Source organism: Heptranchias perlo, chromosome 17, assembly GCF_035084215.1.
Source record: "Heptranchias perlo isolate sHepPer1 chromosome 17, sHepPer1.hap1, whole genome shotgun sequence".
NCBI classification, from domain to species: domain Eukaryota; kingdom Metazoa; phylum Chordata; class Chondrichthyes; order Hexanchiformes; family Hexanchidae; genus Heptranchias; species Heptranchias perlo.
The window spans coordinates 20,232,904-20,252,518 of record NC_090341.1 but is presented as its reverse complement, the minus strand read 5'-3'; the positions used below and the strand labels follow the sequence as shown (position 1 = coordinate 20,252,518).

The 19,615-nt window shown below is 40.7% G+C and overlaps 1 protein-coding gene across 1 annotated transcript in view; it reads right to left on the bottom strand.

Moving 5' to 3' along the window:
• Positions 1-19,359, bottom strand: part of zgc:77375 (uncharacterized protein LOC402927 homolog) — a 44,581-nt gene extending 25,222 nt beyond the window's left edge. Inside the window, exons 1-3 of the mRNA XM_067999115.1 lie at positions 19,235-19,359; positions 9,953-10,150; positions 3,639-3,751 (exon numbers count right to left, since the gene is read on the bottom strand). Coding sequence (XP_067855216.1) covers positions 3,639-3,751; positions 9,953-10,150; positions 19,235-19,345 — 422 coding nt within the window. The 5' untranslated portion in view covers positions 19,346-19,359. The remainder of the gene's footprint in view (positions 1-3,638; positions 3,752-9,952; positions 10,151-19,234) is intronic.
• Positions 19,360-19,615: the final 256 nt, after the last annotated feature.

Below are 19,615 nucleotides of genomic sequence, written 5' to 3'. Positions count from 1 at the left end.
TCAAATATCTCTGCTAGGGGACCCGCAATTTCCTCCCTAACCTCCCATAACGTCCTGGGATACATTTCATCAGGTCCCGGAGATTTATCTACCTTGATGCGCATTAAGACTTCCAGCACCTCCCTCTCTGTAATATGTACACTCCTCAAGACATCACTATTTATTTCCCCAAGTTCCCTAACATCCATGCCTTTCTCAACCGTAAATACCGATGTGAAATATTCATTCAGGATCTCACCCATCTCTTGTGGCTCTGCACATAGATGACCTTGTTGATCCTTGGCTGGTCAAGCATGACCTATTTATTATATTTTTAGTTTCTAGATGTTTTTCTATTACATCTTTGAATAAGGATTCCATTATCTTTCCTACCACTGATGTTAAGCCAATTGGTCTATAGTTCCCTGGACATGTTCTATCTCCCTTTTTAAATATAGGAATCACCTTAGCTGTCCGCCAGTCCTCTGGCACTATTCCCTTTTTTAAATAAATATAAGTATATGTGTATGTGTGTATATATATATATATAAAAAAATACAATATAATAATGCCTCTGCTATCTCTTCCCTGACTTCTTTTAATATGCACGAATGCAATCCATCCGGACCAGGGGCTTTATCCTCTGAGTTTGGTTAGTTTATCAATTATCTTCCCCCCCCCCCCTTTCTGACTTAAATGTCTTCATATCTTTTTTGATCTCTTCTTCTAATGTCATGCCCACCATGTTAAGTCTCCCTGGTAAATACTAAGGCAAAGTAATTACTTAATATTTCTGCCATTACCTGAGTTTATCGTGTGTATCCCTTAGTGGCCCAATCCCCATCCTGATTTTTCTTGTTATTTTTGCATCTGTAGAATACTTTACTATTTCTTTTTATATTCCTTGATAATTTAATTTTGTAGTTTCTCTTTGCCTTCCTAATTTCTTTTTTAAATCTTCTTCCCTAACCTTTTCATATTCCCTTTTGTCATCCTCTCCTTTGTTGTCTGTGTACTTAGTGAATGCCTTTTTCTTTAGTTTCAATTTTGCCCATATTTCTTTATTCGTCCATGGTGTATCATTACTGGCTAGTTTGTTCTTGCTTTTTAGTGGGCTATTTTTCTCCTGGACTCTATTGGTCACCATTTTAAATGTTTCCCACTGCAGTTCTATTTCTTTGTTTATCAGTAAATTTTTCCAGTTTATTTTCCTTAGTTCTATTCTCATCCCTTGAAAATCAGCTTTTTTCCAATTTGTTACTTTGGTCTTTGTCTTACTTCTGTCCTTCTTAATCTTTATCTTAGACCTTATGTTGTGATCACTATTGCTTAAATGTTCCCCTATGCTTACTTCTCATCCGTTCTGGTTCATTTCCCATTACTAGATCCAGCATAGCAGTGCTTCCTCTCGTGTTGGGCTTTTTACATACTGGGTAAGAAAGGAGTCCTGCACACATTATAAAAACTCCATTCCCTGTATCCCTTTATCTACCTCTTCATAGAATGGGTACAGCACAGAAGGAGGCCATTCGGCCTATCGAGCCCGTGCCGGCTCTTTGTAAGAGCAATCCAGTTAGTCCCATTTCCCCGTTCTTTCCCCGTAGCCCTGCAATTTTTTTTTCTTCACCTTCAAGTATTTATCCAATTCCTTTTTGAAAGCCACAATTGAATCTGCTTCCACCACATTTTCAGGCAGCGCATTCCAGGTCATAACTACTCACAATGTAAAGAAGTTTTTGCTCATGTCGCCTTCGGTTCTTTTGCCAATCACCTTAAATCTGTGTCCACTGGTTCTCGACCCTTCCGTCAGTTTCTCTTTATTTACTTTATCTAAACCCTCTTCTTGCCGGTTTATTTGGGGATAGTTAAAATCTCCCATGATTATTATTCTATGTCCTTTGCTCATTTCACATATTTACTCACATATTTCTTCCTCCACCTCCTTTCCACTATTAGGTGGTCTGTAGTATTTATACCCTAATTAGCGTGACTGATCACTTATCTTTTATTTCAATCCATATGGATTCTGTTTCTATCAATCATTGTTAGTTATGTCCCTTTTCCTACTGCCATTACGTTGTTATCTCTAATTAATACAGCTACTCCACCCCCTTCTTCCTTCCCTCTCCTTTCTAATTATGTTACAGCCTGCAATATTTAGTTGCCAGTCATGTTCTTTATGTAGCCATGTTTCAGTTTTTCCTACTACACCTGGTTGCACACTACGGATTATTGCCTCCAGTTCCCGTGTTTTATTTTGAACGCTGTGTACATTGCTGTACAGGCAATTTAATTCAACTTTAATAGTTGTTCCTTTTACTTGCTTTTTAACAGGCCTTTTATACTTCTGTTTTATAAGTGCATTCGTTCCTTGATCGTTTGTGTTATCTTTATTCCTCACCCTGTTCTGACCTTTACACTCATCTCCTGTTTCTTTTATCTTTAAGCCTTTGTTATTGCTATAGATCCCTCCCCCCGATCTTGGTTTAAATCCTTACTTTTGAAGTGTAGTCACTATTGTAATGTAGGAATTGCAGCCAATTTGCACACAAGGTCCCACAAAATACATTATCACAATGAGATAATGATCAGATAATCTGTTTTTAGGTGTTGGTGTAGTGTGAGTTAACTAAAGGTTGACACTCAGACCACTTATGAGAGCAATCAACACCACTGAACCAGAGAAGATCCTTAGCGCAGACCCGAATTTGTAACACCTTTCTATAATGGGGTATCTGAGATGACACGTGACACACACCAACTGGGCCTAATCAATGTCTTGTACAAATTCACCACTCCCTTGCTTTTGTGTTCAATGTCCTTTTATATAAAAAGACCAGAATCCCATTTACTTTTTTTTTAAATGGCCTTTTCTACAAGCACTCCCACCTTTAAAGATTGATGTATCTGCAGCACTACTCTGTTCGTCCACTTTTAAGACTCTTACCATGAAAAGGTATAGTTCTGTTCACTTGTTTTCTTTAAACCAAATGTTATTACTTCACATCTCTCTGCATCGAACTGCATCTGTAGATATTTGCCCACTCTGCTAGTCTATGGCCTGCTGCATTCTTGCTTAAAAGGTTGCCGTGCCCCTATTTTGAGATCAGCAAATTTCAATATTACTTCTCTTGTACCTATGTCCAAATCATGTATATATAAAAAAAAGGGGACTTTTGTGGATGGTCCCTGGCAATCAGGAGGGAGATAGCAAGAAATCAGGGCTTGGTGGGGGGAAGAAAGAGGGAGACCGTGATCGGTGGGGGGAGGCCGAAGGCTTCCTTGGTGGGGGGGGGGGGGGGGGGGGAAGCACTCCTGCTTCTCCTGGCCCACAAGAAGTGCTATAAAAAGCACTTACCTTCTGGAGCCAGTAAGTCCTGCCTCCATTTCACTGCCAAGTTTCCCAAGCCCTGGGAAGCCTGGCTGGCAATGTTAAATTTAAATCAGGCTTTCAATTGCACTGTGGAAGCTGATTTAAATATGTTAATGAAGTGTGCTGCCTCTCGAGGTTGAGACACTCGCACGGCACACTATCTGCCACCATAAAAATAGAAATGGGCGTGTACGCAGCGGGTTGGGGACCCGTTCCCCACGCACGCACGCGCACGCACACTTTTTGCTTATAGCGATGATCGTGTATAAATGCCCCAAAAGGATACCTTTTGGCAATGTCCATGACAGGCCCTTGCCCGGACACCAGCACACATTTGTCATGGAACCGTTTAAACATCTGCAGTGGACTGTGAGACATCATAACTTGATCCTGAGAAATCTGTTAGACATTAAAAAAAATACATGAGCACAAGCAGCATATTTATAGCAAACAGTAATTTTTAAAAAAGGAAGCATTAATTTTGTGGATAACTTTCAGGACAGCCTTTCACACAGAAGAATGACTTATAAAAATCTTTCCTGGTTTCAAACACGTGTAAGGCACCAAGGACCTCTCATATTTATTCATTATAGCAAATGAGTTCCTTATACTGCTTATTCACTCTACTGTCCCAACAATGCACCATAACCACAGAACAACGCTGGGTTGGCCCTGGGTTTTTCGCCTCTCCCGGAAGTATACACGGCTGCGGGGTGGAGGGAAGTGTTTAATCATGATGCTTCAGCAATCATGGTGTGGGGCAGGTTTGATGAACCAGTTGGTCGTTTCCTACCCAATTTTGTATGTTTGTAAATCATGGGTGGTCAACTTTTCAAAGTTGAAGAACAGGTAAAAGAAAAATGTATCTGACCTGTATTGAGTCCTTTTCCATTATAGGTGGGGTTCTGGGGCAGCAATGCCAAAAGTGGTATGAAGGTCAGCGCAAGAATGCATCTACAGTTTATTGTGCTCCATTACAGTAAAAGTGCCTTAAATTGAAATCTGTTACTTATATTACTATGCATATTTTTAGTGCAACCTGGTGCTTTTTTGTTGAACTGAGATGTGACAAAAACCCAATCAATTTTGTAATTAAAAGTTATTAGCTTCCATAATCACAACAACTAATGGCAAGAAACAAAATTCAAGAGTTTTTGATAAGTAATGGAACACTAATATGTTCAATGAAATTCTCACCGTAACCATAAAAGAAAATATACCTGCATCACACAAAATACAGCCAGGCACACAATTCAATGCTTCGCTATTTCTTGAAATCTGACTTCTACTTGATTATGCGTAAACTTATAGCTCAGAAATGTGAACAGCAGTCAGAATGGATAAACTATTTTCATTTTGAATGCTAAAATAAGTAGACAAACAGATTTGCACACATAGTTGGAAGTGAACATAGAAATCAAGGTGGTGGTCTATAGTCTTGATGTTTGAAAACTTCTCCTATAATGCAACCCTCCAAAAATTCAAGTGTTCCCTCATTTTCATGCAACTTCTTCATTTCCAACTGAAAAGCCACTTCATTGATACTCAATGGGGACTTCAAGCAATCTATCCCGGCACTGATATATGAAATGTCCAGAATTTTGGAAAGCCATCAGCTGCTTTACAAAGTCCCACTAACATGCTTACTGATCCTAACATTGCTGGTGCTCAAGTGTCTCTGGCAGCAAGTTTCTGAAATGGTACCTTAGCTATCTGAATAATGAGGGCTAGGGCTCCCTTGATATCTGTGCCCAAGTTTCACTTCTTAGTGGTACAACGTCAAGCAGTTCGGTCTTCACAGTACATTCACCACACAGTGGGGGGAATTTTAACTTTCATCGCCAGGCAAAAAACGGGCAATAGCGAATCGATAGATCATTTGGGACACCTCATTCACGTTTCTTTTCCATTGAAGTCAATACAAAAGAAAAATCGGGCAAGGTGTAATAGGCAATTTGCTATCCCCTGTTTTTAATCAAAGTCCTAAAAGTTAAAATTATCCCCCGTATGTGCAAACAATTGGCTAGACAATAGACTAGACTTCTCCTGAACATTACAAGACTCATCCAATGTGAGACTTAAAAATGGACACCTCTGGATGTCTGAATGCAAATTGCTTACTGTGAGACGTGATATTTGTAGATCTGAAAATTGCTTTTGCAGTTGGTTGCTAACTGGGCATGGAACAGTTGCAACATCACTGGCACAGATTTTCAAAAAATTCTCAGAATTAGGCTTTATTGCACAGGCAAATGTTCATATACTTTCTTTTCTTTATATTTTTCCATCATCTTGAATTATGTTGTGTTCACTCAGTTGTATGGTCATAAAGTTGTGTTCACAGTCGAGCTAAATCACCTGTTGCACTTTCTCGTCCCACCAGCAAAATGAATATTTACTTCAGATCCAAAGCTGGGTTATTACCTTTATAAAAAGTAAAATATACATTCTGAACACTTATCCTACCTTTGCTCCCTCATATTATAAAAGAAAATTAATGGCCTTGTAAAATGACAACTAAATCTAACATTAATTTTTAAAATTTTTTTCAGACACCAAGGAGAGACTTTAGCTCAGTACAAAAAAACTCACTAGGCACATGCTGGACCTTGAGGAGACACTTGCTCAGCACCAACCATTTTGTAATAATTTTATGGCACACCCTGAGCAGTTTTGCCCCAAGAGCATCATACTTGGGATAGGAGGACAGCAGTTCATGTCTTCAAAAATGTTATTTATTTAAAAAAAATAGAAAGTTTCACTTAACGTATCCATTCTCCAAACAGAATTAATCAAGGCAGCATTTGACCCAGTGTGGCACCAAGGAGCCCTAGTAAAATTGAAGTCAATGCGAATCAGGGGGAAAACTCTCCAGTGGCTCGAGTCATACCTAGCACAAAGGAAGATGGTAGTGATTGTTGGAGGCCAATCATCTCAGCCCCAGGACAGTGCTGCAGGAGTTCCTCAGGGCAGTGTCCTTGGCCCAACCATCTTCAGCTGCTTCATCAATGACCTTCCCTCCATCATAAAGGTCAGAAATGGGGATATTCGCTGATGATTGCAGTGTTCAGTTCCATTTGCAACCCCTCAGATAATGAAGCAGTCCGTGCCCACATGCAGCAAGACCTGGACAACATCCAGGCTTGGGCTGATAAGTGGCAAGTAACATTCGCGCCAGACAAGTGCCAGGCAATGACCATCTCCAACAAGAGAGTGTCTAACCACCTCCCCTTGACATTCAACGGCATTACCATCGCTGAATCCCCCACAATCAACATCCTGGGGGTCACCATTGACCAGAAACTTAACGGGACCAGCCACATAAATACTGTGGCTACAAGAGCAGGACAGAGGCTGGGTATTCTGCGGCGAGTGACTCACCTCCTGACTCCCCAAAGCCTTTCCACCATCTACAAGGCACAAGTCAGGAGTGTGATGGAATACTCTCCACTTGCCTGGATGAGTACAGCTCCAACAACACTCAAGAAGCTCGACACCATCCAGGACAAAGCAACCTGCTTGATTAGCACCCCATCCACCTGCCTAAACATTCACTCCCTTCACCACTGGTGCACTGTGGCTGCAGCGTGTACCATCTACAGGATGCACTGCAGCAACTCGCCAAGGCTTGTTCGACAGCACCTCCCAAACCCGCGACCTCTACCACCTAGAAGGACAAGGGCAGCAGGCACATGGGAACAACACCACATGCACGTTCCCCTTCAAGATAACACACCATCCCAACTTGGAAATATATCGTCGTTCCTTCATCGTCGCTGGGTCAAAATCCTGGAACTCCCTTCCTAACAGCACTGTGGGAGAACCTTCACCACATGGACTGCAGCGGTTCAAGAAGGCGGCTCACCACCACCTTCTCAAGGGCAATTAGGGATGGGCAATAAATGCTGGCCTCGCTAGCGACGCCCACATCCCATGAACGAATAAAAAAAAACAGAATTTGATTAACCCCATTATCAGCATCAAATCATACTTTTCAGACTGAAATCATACTTAATGCTTGGCACTAGTACACCAGTTTGCTTGCTGCTCCTCTCCCGATACTGCCTACTCACCACACTTCATGCTGTTCCCCATTTTTCAGAAAATACTAATCTTGCTTTTGTTAATGCTCCATTCCCACTCCTGCCCCATTTTTGTAATGTATTAATTCTATTCCCACTAAGTCCCACTCCCTTGAAAATGCTGTACAGAAAACGACACGTCCCACTCCAGATGTGGCACGTATGATTCCTGTGGCTGTCCAATCAGAGAGCAACACTACCACCACATAGTAAAAGGTCAAAGAACTGCCCTCGAGCAGAAGAGGCGCATGCAACTAACAAGTTGTGTGCTGGCCTCCTGTTCATATAAAAATGAACTATATAATGCCACTGTTTAATAACCACATGTAAAGCAGCAATTCTGCTTAAAATTCTTTAAAATCATGACAACTAAATCAGCTACATCCTTTACTACTTATCTTTGAACAGTCTAAATAATGTACTGAAACTGAACTTTAAGTTATTCTCATGCCTTTATTACTACTACAGTTCTGCACAAAATAGATCCATTATTCACCCAATGAGTAGATTCAATAGAATATGACATGAGTGAGGTTGTGCATGCATTATGCTTATGCTGGTTAGGCAATTATTATATGCTCTATTTACAACACAAGCATAATTGGAAACTAAACTTTAGACAAGATAACCTATTTTTCTCCCATGTGCTCTGATGATTTTTAACTCCTTAGTTACTGCACTCCACAATCCTCTCTTTGCAGACCCTTTCAACCTGTGGAATATTAGGCATCTAGAAATATCACCAGGAACTGCAGCAGGGTGAAACGTAAGTGGGTGAGAAGGAAAGAATTTGATTGAGTTGGTGGGCATAAGGGCCTTCAATGCAAAAACAAGGAACTGCTTAGTAGGATGACAGATGCAGGATCATGAAGGTGAAGTATTAGCGGAAAAGGAGTTTGGAGTAGGAGTACATTAGTGAGGGGGCAGAGAGAGTTTTTCCTCCCGGGGTGGAGGATGAAGGTAGTGAGGTTGAAGTTGGGCAAGGAGATATGGATGATGAGGGAGACGAGGAAGTGTTGGGAGATATTCCTATGCAAAGATTCTAAAATTATCCGTATCTTCGGCTTCACATTAGAGTGTGGAACTAAGGGTGCAGTCCCTAGTTCTTGCTGGTCAAAGAAAAGCCTTTATTCAGTTCATGCACAGTTGCTACCACTGTCAGATTTGAACCAAATTAGAGGACTCCATCCTCAAGAGCTGGTTTGATTTTCTGTGTGCTTTTTTTCCTGACTACTTACATGCTATGAAATTCACCTCCTTCAAGTCTCCATCCTATCAGCTGTTACAACCTATTAGAAAATAGCTCTGTGACTGTGGAAATCAGAAGAAGTGCAGACATTGCTGTTGCAAATCAAAAACAGTATTTCAATCTGCCGTTATATTTTGCTTGATGTTTGAGTGCTTTGTGAGACCAGCGTCCATGTGCTGTTCTCTTGTTTTTACAATTCATGTTGGGAAGCCAGTCCCTGTTGTGTTGCTGGGCTCTGCTGTTAATGAAGCTACCCATATCTATTTCAGTTAAACCAACAGCCATAACCTAATAGCAGATCCATAGGCACACATTTTAATTATTGTACTGCTGCTTTATGGAGTGCACTCAATGAACGTCACCCTGGAACGGTCACTAACTTAAAAAAAAACCTACAGAAAACTGCTGAGAAAGTCAAAACGTGAAATAACCCTATTGCCAAACTTGCCGTCTCTATCTGGGGAGCAAATGCTTCCACTTTCGCTCATCTGCTCCCGCACTTTGCTACTCAGTTGCGGAATATTGTGGTCCCGTTTGGGCTCACTCACCACACCCTAAGCTGGTGGATACTCAACTGCACGCTACTAGATGTCTTGTGTCAGGTGCATTACGCCCTCCTTCCCTTCCATGGTTACCAGTTTGCTGCAACATAGCCCTTCCACATCTTCGGCGTTCAGATGTAATAGCAAAATTGGTGAATAGACTTTGTGATGAAATCATGCTGCCAATTCACAGGACTTACCAGCAAATAGGTTGCCCACAGCTGCTACACATAAACAAGACTGATCAAATGAAGGCATTTGCCCCTAACCTCTCCCTCCTCCAAAAAAAATTGTTTTTTGTCCAATTGGCATGTACATCACTTCTGCACTTTCAAACTGGAATTGTACATATTTGTACAGATGAACAATGGATATCACATATCCATGCAGATCATGTATCAGACCACACCCTTAGTACTGTGTCCAGTCCTTGTAACCAAGACATTCAAGTTCTGGATACAGAAATGCTATGAACAGGGTCCCTGGTGTCAGAGGAAAGGCTGGAGCAATTGGACCAATATACAGGTAGCAGTTACTTTCTCCTTCAAGCAAAAATTGAGTGTGCCAACAGGACAAATTTGTGTAATGTCGTTAGTACAGTGCAACTTTTTGGTTATAGGCAATTTGATCACCACTACAAAGGGCTGCAAGTCCTGAATTAAATGATTAAATCCACAAGATTCCACCAGTTATAACATCTTTGAAATATACAAATTTAGATACTTACTGATACTCCCAAAACTCGAGTAAGCTGGTCAGCTTTTGCTTGTCGAACACAGTTTCCTGAATTTGTGACGAACACCACAGGCACTAAAAATTCCCCCTCAAAATTTACTAGCTTCTTGAAAGCATTTCTGGCAGCTGGTATGGGTGTTTTTCCTCGTACCAACACTCCATCAATGTCAACTAGGAGGCCAAAGCTGGGCTAAAAATTTAACAGAAAAAAAAAAGTTACTCAGCCATCAGAGATGTATTTGGGAGTTTAGCAAAAACAACTGTGCAACTAAAAATAATTACAACACAGATGCCGTTATCCACATAGACTTTACGAATGAGTCACTCATATTAGTCATTACATGACTATCCATGAGGAACTGGTTCAGCTTTTAGCCCTAGCAAATATTTATATCAATAAGAATGCTTTAAACACACATAAACCTACTCTAAGGCTTTTGAAATAACATTTTAAATACATTAAAACATAGCAAGCATAATGTATTTACCAGAAACCATTTATCTATAAATTTAAAAGTCTTACAGCTAACACGTATCTGTAGCATCACGCCTTTCAAAGGCATCGCGGCTCAGGACATCACACGTCCATAGGGCAAAAATTAGTGATCAACTGAAATGAGCATTTAAATGTTAAATTACCAAATATCAGTCAAACAAATCAAATCAAAACAGTTACATTTATTAAGAACATTGAGAAAAGAATAACAAAATATCTGCACTGCAATTTTTTTTGTAAACCACCAACAGCTACTAGCATTTATATAACACCGTAAACATTGAAAAGCATCTCAAAACAATTTATAGAGGGAAAAATTCAAGTTATTGTCGTAACTAGCATGTAGCAGAAACTGACCAAATTTACTGGTAATATTATAATGCAACAAGCCTATGAAAAATTAAACAATTGAGAATAAAATACTAATTCTTACAAGGCTGTAAGCCCCTGGAAAATGTTTTCTCAGATGTCTACTCTTTTGTCAGGAGCCTGGAGCTTCATTTGGATTACTTGGCTGCAGCTTGGGCTTGGTTGCCACTTCTTTTCTACAAATGCCCTGGTTCTTTTTTTGCAGCTGCAAGCCCCTCTCAGCACCTTAATTTTGGCTCCTCTCACCATCTCTGCTGAAGTTCCAGCAACACACTCCATTCTCTTCAGTGGCCCGCTTCAGCGATCCACCGTCCCGCCCACACCTGAGTCAATTCCACTTAAGGTCTTTTGGTCAGTGATTGCTGCTTTTGGTACTCTTACTTGCAACTGCAGTCAGCAAATACAGTAAGAGCCAATACCAGCAACAACTAGAAGGACTCAAGCAGGGGTAACTCAGGGTCAGCTAGACTGAAAGACCACAGGTAGGCAAGGGTGAAGACTAGCTGCAGAGGTCTCTCACTCACACAGAATGCTTCTCTGCACATCTTCTAACTCATTCATTTTGCCATAGACATGAGAGAAAAGCAAAAATTCGAGGAGAAGAAGGACAATTCTGAAGAGAGAGGGGTTAAAAAAAGTGAGGGAGCATGAACGCGAGGTGGGGCGGGGGAGGATAAAGTTTGCAAGAGAGGTGCTGTGAACTGTGTCACACTCTGATGAGGTACCTCTATTGTGTTCCTGGCATGTGCCAGTGCTCCATTTCCAGATCTAGCTACTCTTAAGAGGTGGGTCTATATTGGAAGCCCACTGATGTGCCTTAGACTGTTTAACCCCCTACACTCAGCACTTCCAAGCCAACAACTACCACTCAGTAGTCTCCATCCTCAACTTTTCCTCTGAATACTTCCAGTTCCCATCTCCCCAGGAATAAGTGTCTGCTGCCATCAACTCTACAGCAACTACCAGCACAGTCCATGGCACTCCCCTAGGATAAAAGTGCCTTGAATTAAAACATACTATGTCATTATTTTCAGTGTAATTTACAGCACACTTTTATTCAGTAAAGTTGCAAAAGCAAAAATCTAATCAATTTTTATTTAAATTTTTGGAACCAAATAAGTTTCAAGAATTTCAGCAACAAAAATGAATAATTTGTGATAAATAATGAAACAGTAGTGATGCTAGTATGCTCAATATTCTAACTGTAACTACAAAAATAATACAACTGCACTGCGGAAGATGCAGTCAGCCAAAGATTTCCCATCCATTCATTTTAAATGGGCAGAAAATTGCATGCTGGCAAGCACAAAAGCAGAAAAACTCAGCCATCAAGTTTATTTGTAAAGGCAAACATACTTTGTTTAAGTTTAGATATTGACTTAATCTTCCTCACAATTCTAGATTTATAATTCAGCAACGTGTCTGCTGAAAAGGCCAAATCCAAAACCCACTGACTGCCTGTCCATACAGGGAATTTTCTTCAAGGAATACTGTCACAGGATTGAGTAAATCAAAAAACAAGCAAATCACTTTCCTCCAGAAAGTTAGCATAGTGCACAGTGTAGCACCATGTCTGAGGGGAGATTTTCTTCAGTGAGCTCTTCAGACCTCCGAATTGGTTGTGATGCAATGCATATGTTTCAATTTAGTTCACAATTTCTAAAACAATCTTCATGATATGCTTCAAACTCAGTTGCTTGACACCAGATAAATTTGGGAAAACTGTTTACGAAGTCCCACTACCCCACTTACAAACCCCAATATGCTGGTGCCCTATTTGTAGTAATGGCAGTAACCTTCCATAAAGGTACCGTAGCTCTATTAATGAAAGAACTTCCTCAATATCCCCACCCAAGGTTCATCTTTTAGTAACACAATGTCAAGCAGCTCTTCCTTTATTGTGCAGTCAGACACAATATGCACAAACTTTGAGCTGAGCCTTGTCCTACGCATAAAAAGATGCATACAATGCAAGACTTAACAATGCACATCTCTGGATGTCTGAAGGCAATTGTGATTAATGGTCACTACTTAGAAACAATGGTTGCAGATCCAAAATTGGTTTTCATAGTTATAGAATCATAAAACCATGGAGTGTTACACAGAAACAGGCAATTCAGCCCATCAAGTGCTTTTCTTTGCATAAGCCACTCACATTCCTGCACCTTTTAACGTTCCTCTTTTTCAAGCAACTATATAATTCCCTTTTTAAAAAAGTGTTTGTGGATTCTACGTTGACAACAGTTTGTGGCAGAAAAATCTAAGAATCTAACCATCCTCTGTGTAAGAATATTTTTCTAGCCTTCTCTAATACTTTGTATTCTTAAATTTATGGCCTCATATTACTGTCTTACCAAACAACGCAAATAATCTAACACTATTTATCATATCATAACCCTGCATAATCTTCAAGACCTCTATCTGGTCACCCCTCAATCTTCACAGCGCCATTGAAAAAAACCTCAACCTCTCTAGTCTCTTCATAACTGTAACCTTTCACCTCTGGTAACATGCCAGTGAATCTACACTGCACCTTCACTATTGCTTTTATAGCCTTATTACAAGGGAGTACCCAAACCTGTTGATTGTTATTGGGGCATTTTGTATCCCTTTATAGTAACAAAGATCACAAAATTCAAGATTTCTGTACAGGAATGCTGATTTATGCTTCCACAATTAGTTATATGAAAATTCAGTAATAGATCTTTAAGAATGAAACAAAAGTGTCATTCACAGCAAAATCTCACCACTATATATTTTAAAATTGTAATACTGTATTGCAGAAGTGTTTTAATAGAAGATTCCTTTTTATTCTGTTGTATTTTGCTAACCAGCTGTATGGCCTGATCCAATCGGAATGAACTGGACTGTGGAATGAAATTCTGCAGTAGTTGCTGAATTGAACACTACTGTGCATCTTAAAATTTTGCAGTGAAATGCTTTGCCAGTGCCGGAACTGAAATGTTGCTGTTATCTGGGCATAGAACAGCTGCATTACCACTGATGCATATTTTCACGAAATCACCTTCGGAGTAAGGTTTTTCAGGACAGACAATGTTCACACAATTTGATATGAAGCTATAATTATAGTCTCCACTTGGCTAAATTTACTGCAAGCTTCTTTCTGCTTTTCAAGATCTCAACTTTTAAAGAATAAAATTCAAAACCTTTTACAACCTCCTTATCAAAATGCTCATGGTTAGTGCAGAAATGACGTTGAAAATATGAAGATTTTAACTGCAATAAATTGTCATTACAAATATGGCACATATGTTTCCCATAATAATAGGTGAGCTCCAACCCTGGCGAAATTGAGCAATGTTTATCCTCATACTTTGTTTTCTTCCTATAGTTGTTTTCTTCCCCCATCTTGTTCACTCAGTTGTATGGTTATAACATTTTTCACAACAGACCTAAAAGCCTCATGTTGCACCATCTATTCCAACCGGCAGACTGAGTAGCAGGATTATTCTACCTTCCAACTTTTAAAAAATTAGACATTATGAACATTCCTCTCAATTATCAAAATTTCAAAGCAAATTAACAATTAAATCTAAAACATATTTTTAATTATGTAACATACCCTGGACTTAGACTTCATAAAGAAGACAGCACAGTTCAGCACCAACATTTTTAAAACACTCACTTAGCCACCTTGGGTTGCAGACTACGAGAAGAGACTTCAGTTTGATGCCACCACTAAAATATCTATTTAGCAACCCTGCACAATTTCACCCCATTTGTCGTCATCTTCCCTCAACTCTTATTCCAAGAAAATCATACTTTTGGATGAAATGTATTGAAACAGGATGAGAGCAGTTCATATCTTGAAAAATATTGTGTTTGTTTCACTTCACTTCCCAACTTCCCAAATAGAATTCAATTAAATAGTAATTAACATTTCATGAATTGTAGCATTAAGGCTGCAACTGCAAAATCCAACAGCAACAAGACATAATTTTTAAGCTAAAATCTTCTTAACCTTGATCATAGCAAAGTCACCAAGTATCATTCACCCCCTTGCTTGCTACTCCCTGAGCTTCGAAAGATGCCAGTCCCACTTTAATCCAGCTTGAAAAGTTGCAATCCTGCTCCACTTCCACTTGTAAAACGCTGCCAATCCACTCCGAGCCAGTCCTACTTTCCTGAAAAATGCTACTCCACTAAAATGACATTTCCTTCTCTGAATGCATCATGTGAGTGTAACACACTTGACTCCAGCCACCAAATAAGAAAGCTGCACCACTGTCATGTATTATCAAAGAAATGCATTTGAGGAACAGAAGAGCTGCATTCCCTCAGTCCTCATCTTTCCCCCCCTCAATATCCCCAAAAGCCATCCCCCTTCCAATGCATGTAACCTCAGCACTTTCACACCCTAGACATCTCACTCTTCCCTCCCCAGTGCTCTCAGTTCCTCAACACTCTAAACCCCCAGTGCACCAATGATTTCCCAGTCTACCCACAGAGCCCCCCGCCCGATTTTCCCAGATCCCCCCGCCCGATTTTCCCAGATCCCCACCCACTTTAATCTTCCTAATCTTCGGACTCCTCCTTGAATGCTCCCACTCCCTACCAAATGTTCCCAGACACCAGCAGCTTTTCCACCCATTCTGTTCAGACATCTGCCCATCTTTGCTGGCCTGATCCTCTGCCCGACCTTCCCTCAAACACCCATGTTGCAGCAGCTCCCAGACATCCTCTCCCTATCCCAGCCAGTTATATGTTCCTCCAATTTTCATATGTACCCTAGGCCAGGAGTGTCCAAGCTCATGGGCTGCATAGTGGCAAACTCTTGTGTCTTAGATACTACATTTGAAGTTTATTTCTATGCTCCCATTAATCTGCAGCTGTTGCTACCAAAAGGTCTTGGTGTTGTGTGAGGATTTATCCACCAATGAAGCAACAGTGCTAAAAACAGCCCTCCATAAAAAAAAATATAATGCACATAGGCCTGAATTGCTTGAGCTTTGAGAGCTAGTTTTCTAGGGCTTGGGGGCGCCAGGTTAGACATAAGAAGTAGGAGCAGGAGTAGGCCATACGGCCCCTCGAGCCTGCTCTGCCAGTCAATCAGATCATGGCTGATCTTCGATCTCAGCTCCACTTTCCTACCCGATCCCCATATCCCTTGATTCCCCTAAAGTCCAAAAATCTACCCATCTCAATTTGAATATATTTAATGACTCAGCATCCGAAGCCCTCTGGGGTAGAGAATTCCAAAGATTCACAACCCTCTGTGTGAAGAAATTCCTCATCTCAGTTTTAAATGGCCAACCCTTTATCCTGCGACTATGCCCTTTAGTTCTAGACTCTCTAGCCAGGGGAAATAATCTCTCAGCACCTACCCTGTCAAGCCCCCTCACAATCTTGTATGTTTCAATGAGATCACCTTTCATTCTTCTAAACTCCAGAGAGTATAGACCCAATCTACTCAACCTCTCTTCATAGGACAAACCTCTCATCCCAGGAATTAATCTGGTGAACCTTCGTTGTACCGCCTCCAAGGGAAGTATATCCTTCCTTAGATAAGGAGACCAAAACTATACGCAGTACTCCAGGTGAGGTCTCACTAAAGCCCTGTACAACTGTAGTAAGACTTCCTTACTCTTGTACTCCAACCCTCTTGCAACAAAGGCCAAAATGGCATTTGCTTTCCTAATTGCCTGCTGTACCTGCATACTAAACTTTTTGTGTTTCTTGTATGAGGACACCCAAGTCTCTCTAAACATCAACATTTAATAGTTTCTCACCATTTAAACAATATTCTGTTTTTCTATTCTTCCTACCAAAGTGAATAACCTCATATTTTCCCACATTATACTCCACCTGCCACCTTCTTGCCCACTCACTTAATCTGTCTATATCCCTCTGCAGACTCTGTGTCTTCCTTACAGCTTACTTTCCCATCTAGCTTTGTATCGTCAGCAAACTTGGATACATTACACTCAGTCCCTTCATCTAAGTCATTAATGTAGATTGTAAATAGCTGAGGCCCAAGCACCGATCTTTGCAGCACCCCACTAGTTACAGCCTGCCAACCTGAGAATGACCCGATTATCCCTACTCTGTGTTCTGTCCTTTAACCAATCCTCTATCCATGCTAATATATTACCCCCAACCCCATGAGCCCTTACCTTCTGTAACAACCTTTTTGTGGCACCTTATCGAATGCCTTTTGAAAATCCAAATATATTACATCCAATGGTTCCCCTTTATCTACCCTGCTAGTTACATCCTCAAAAAACTCTAATAAATCTGTCAAATATGATTTCCCTTTCATAAAACCATGTTGACTCTGCCTAATCATATTATGATTTTCTAAATGCCCTGTTACCACTTCCTTAATAATGGATTCCAGCATTTTCCCAACAATCGATGTCAGGCTAACTAGCCTGTAGTTTCCTGTTTTATCTCTCCCTCCCTTCTTGAATAGCAGCGTAACATTTGCTACCTTCCAGTCCACTGGGACCATTCCAGAATCTAGAAAATTTTGGAAGATCATAACCAATGCATCCGCTATCTCTGCAGCCATCTCTTTTAGAACCCTACCCTAAGCTTTAAAAAGGCATATTATATAGAATATATCAGTAAAAGAACAAATGTGAGAGCCACATAGAAACACTGGAGATATATAAAAGTGGAAGGAAACACAGGTGAGGAAATATTTACAGAAAGAGTGAAACAGAAACAATGAGAAAAAGAGTTAGTGATAGACACCACAATGAAAAAGTGAAAGAGGGCAAGAGAAAGAGAAAACAAGAGGCAAAAATAATTAATGGGAAAGAAACAGAGAGGCAGTTACAGAAAAAGATATAGGGCGTCATTTTATCTAACCCACACAGCGGCAAACTAATGGGGGATCAGATCAGCTGCCCATTTTACACACTGCAAGATTTTACTTTCCACTGACTTCAATGGAAGTAAAATCGGGAGGGGTGCAAAACGGGCAGCTGATCGGATCTTGTCAGTTTTCCGCCAGGCAGGTTAAATTAAAATTAGCCCCATAATTTTTTTGTTCTTGAGCAATGCTGTAGGAAATCAACTATATTATAATACATTGTGTTTTACATGCGATTATAAAACTGCACATCCTCCAACTCACCATGAGGAATGCCACAGGAGATTGGCTAATTATTAAAAACAACAGCTCATTTTAAAACAGAGCACAGCAAATCTGGTGCTGTTTTACTAGAGGCAAATTTCTTCAATATATCGGCTAATTATACAAGTGCCACAAAATGTAATGTGACAGGTCTTAAAGATCACTTTGGGGTACATCGTGCAAAATCACATGCACCACTCAGTTCATTCTACTGCACACAATCTTGAAGCAAAACCACTGTTATACTGCAACCAGATCCTAGGTAAACTGGATTTTGTTCTGGAATTGGCCAATGTAGAAAGCACAGTAGTCATATCAGACATTGATAACCAATTTCAGCTATTTTGGGTTATTCTAGCTATCAAAACACAGTATTGACTGGGATTGAAAATAGAGTGTTAAGGATTTTATCATCTATATATTACTTGCATCTACAGAGATTAGAAAGAGACACCTTGCTTGCTTTCCTGTCAGAGTGCAGGGTCATAATTTCCTTCCCTTTCTATTTTAGCCAATCACTTGAAGCAAATTTATGATTACTATCAAATGCAACATAAACAAAGTGGTTCCAACAAAATAACAACAATTTGTATTTACACAGTTCGAGGCACTTCACAGGATTTCAATCAGACAAAAATTGACACCAAACCATAAGACAGGTCTTATAAAACGCTTGGTCAATGAGGTAGGTTTTAAGTAGCGTCTTAAAGGAGAGAGCGGCGAAGTGGTTCGGGATGGGAATTCCATTAGTGTAAATGCAGAAGTGTTATGCACCCTGCAAAGAATTCACAGAAAGCTGTGTAAAAAAACGTACAGATCCTCAGTTCGTTTTAACAAACGAGCTCAATAGTAGCAGTGATTGAGTTTTTTTTTAAAAAAGCTTCAAATATTAATTTCAGAATTTACCGTGCAAGTTTTTACAGATCACACAATGTTATTTAAGGTTAACTGTGTACGTGGAATACTGGAATTTAACTATTGGCTGGAACTTTAAGTTTTAAAAAAATCGAAACGTGATGTTTTAATTTAAAGTTATCACATTAGAGAGAAAAATATTTAAATCTATTGGGTTAAATATGATATTAAGTGCTGCATTGCTTTATACGTGTAAACTGCAGCGTTTCACATTCCATTCGATGGCTACGACTGTCTCCGAAGATACCTTTAATCTGCAGCTGGGGCAATGAGTGGTGTTGGATGACCGGCGAATGGAGAACGGCAGCCTGGTTGTAGGGGCATTGCTTACCCTGGCTCTCTTCTTCCATCACCACCACCACCACCCATCCCCATCCATCAGTAACCGTTACCTGAGGCTCCGCCGTGCCTCCCACGAGTCTGCAGCCTACCGGCGCTCGCTCCTTCTTCAGCCCCCTCAGCGCCGCGCGAGCGACGCGGCTCAGCGAAAGCAACGCCCTCATTCCTCTTGCACTCAACCACAGAAGCCTCGGCTCAGCCGGCGGCCGCCGCTCATTGTGCCCCGCTGATAACGACCGGGTGCAGCTATGACTCCCTCGCCCTGACGTCACCGCCCCCGCTGATTGACAGCTCACCCCGGGCTCGCAAGACGTTTGCAGCGCCTCGTGTGGGAGAGGCAACGCACGTGCAGCAGCTGCAGCAGCACAGCGAAGCACAACCTCCTCCCCGGTGCGAGCGAGTGAGGGCACACAAGCGCATTAACATCGCAGTAA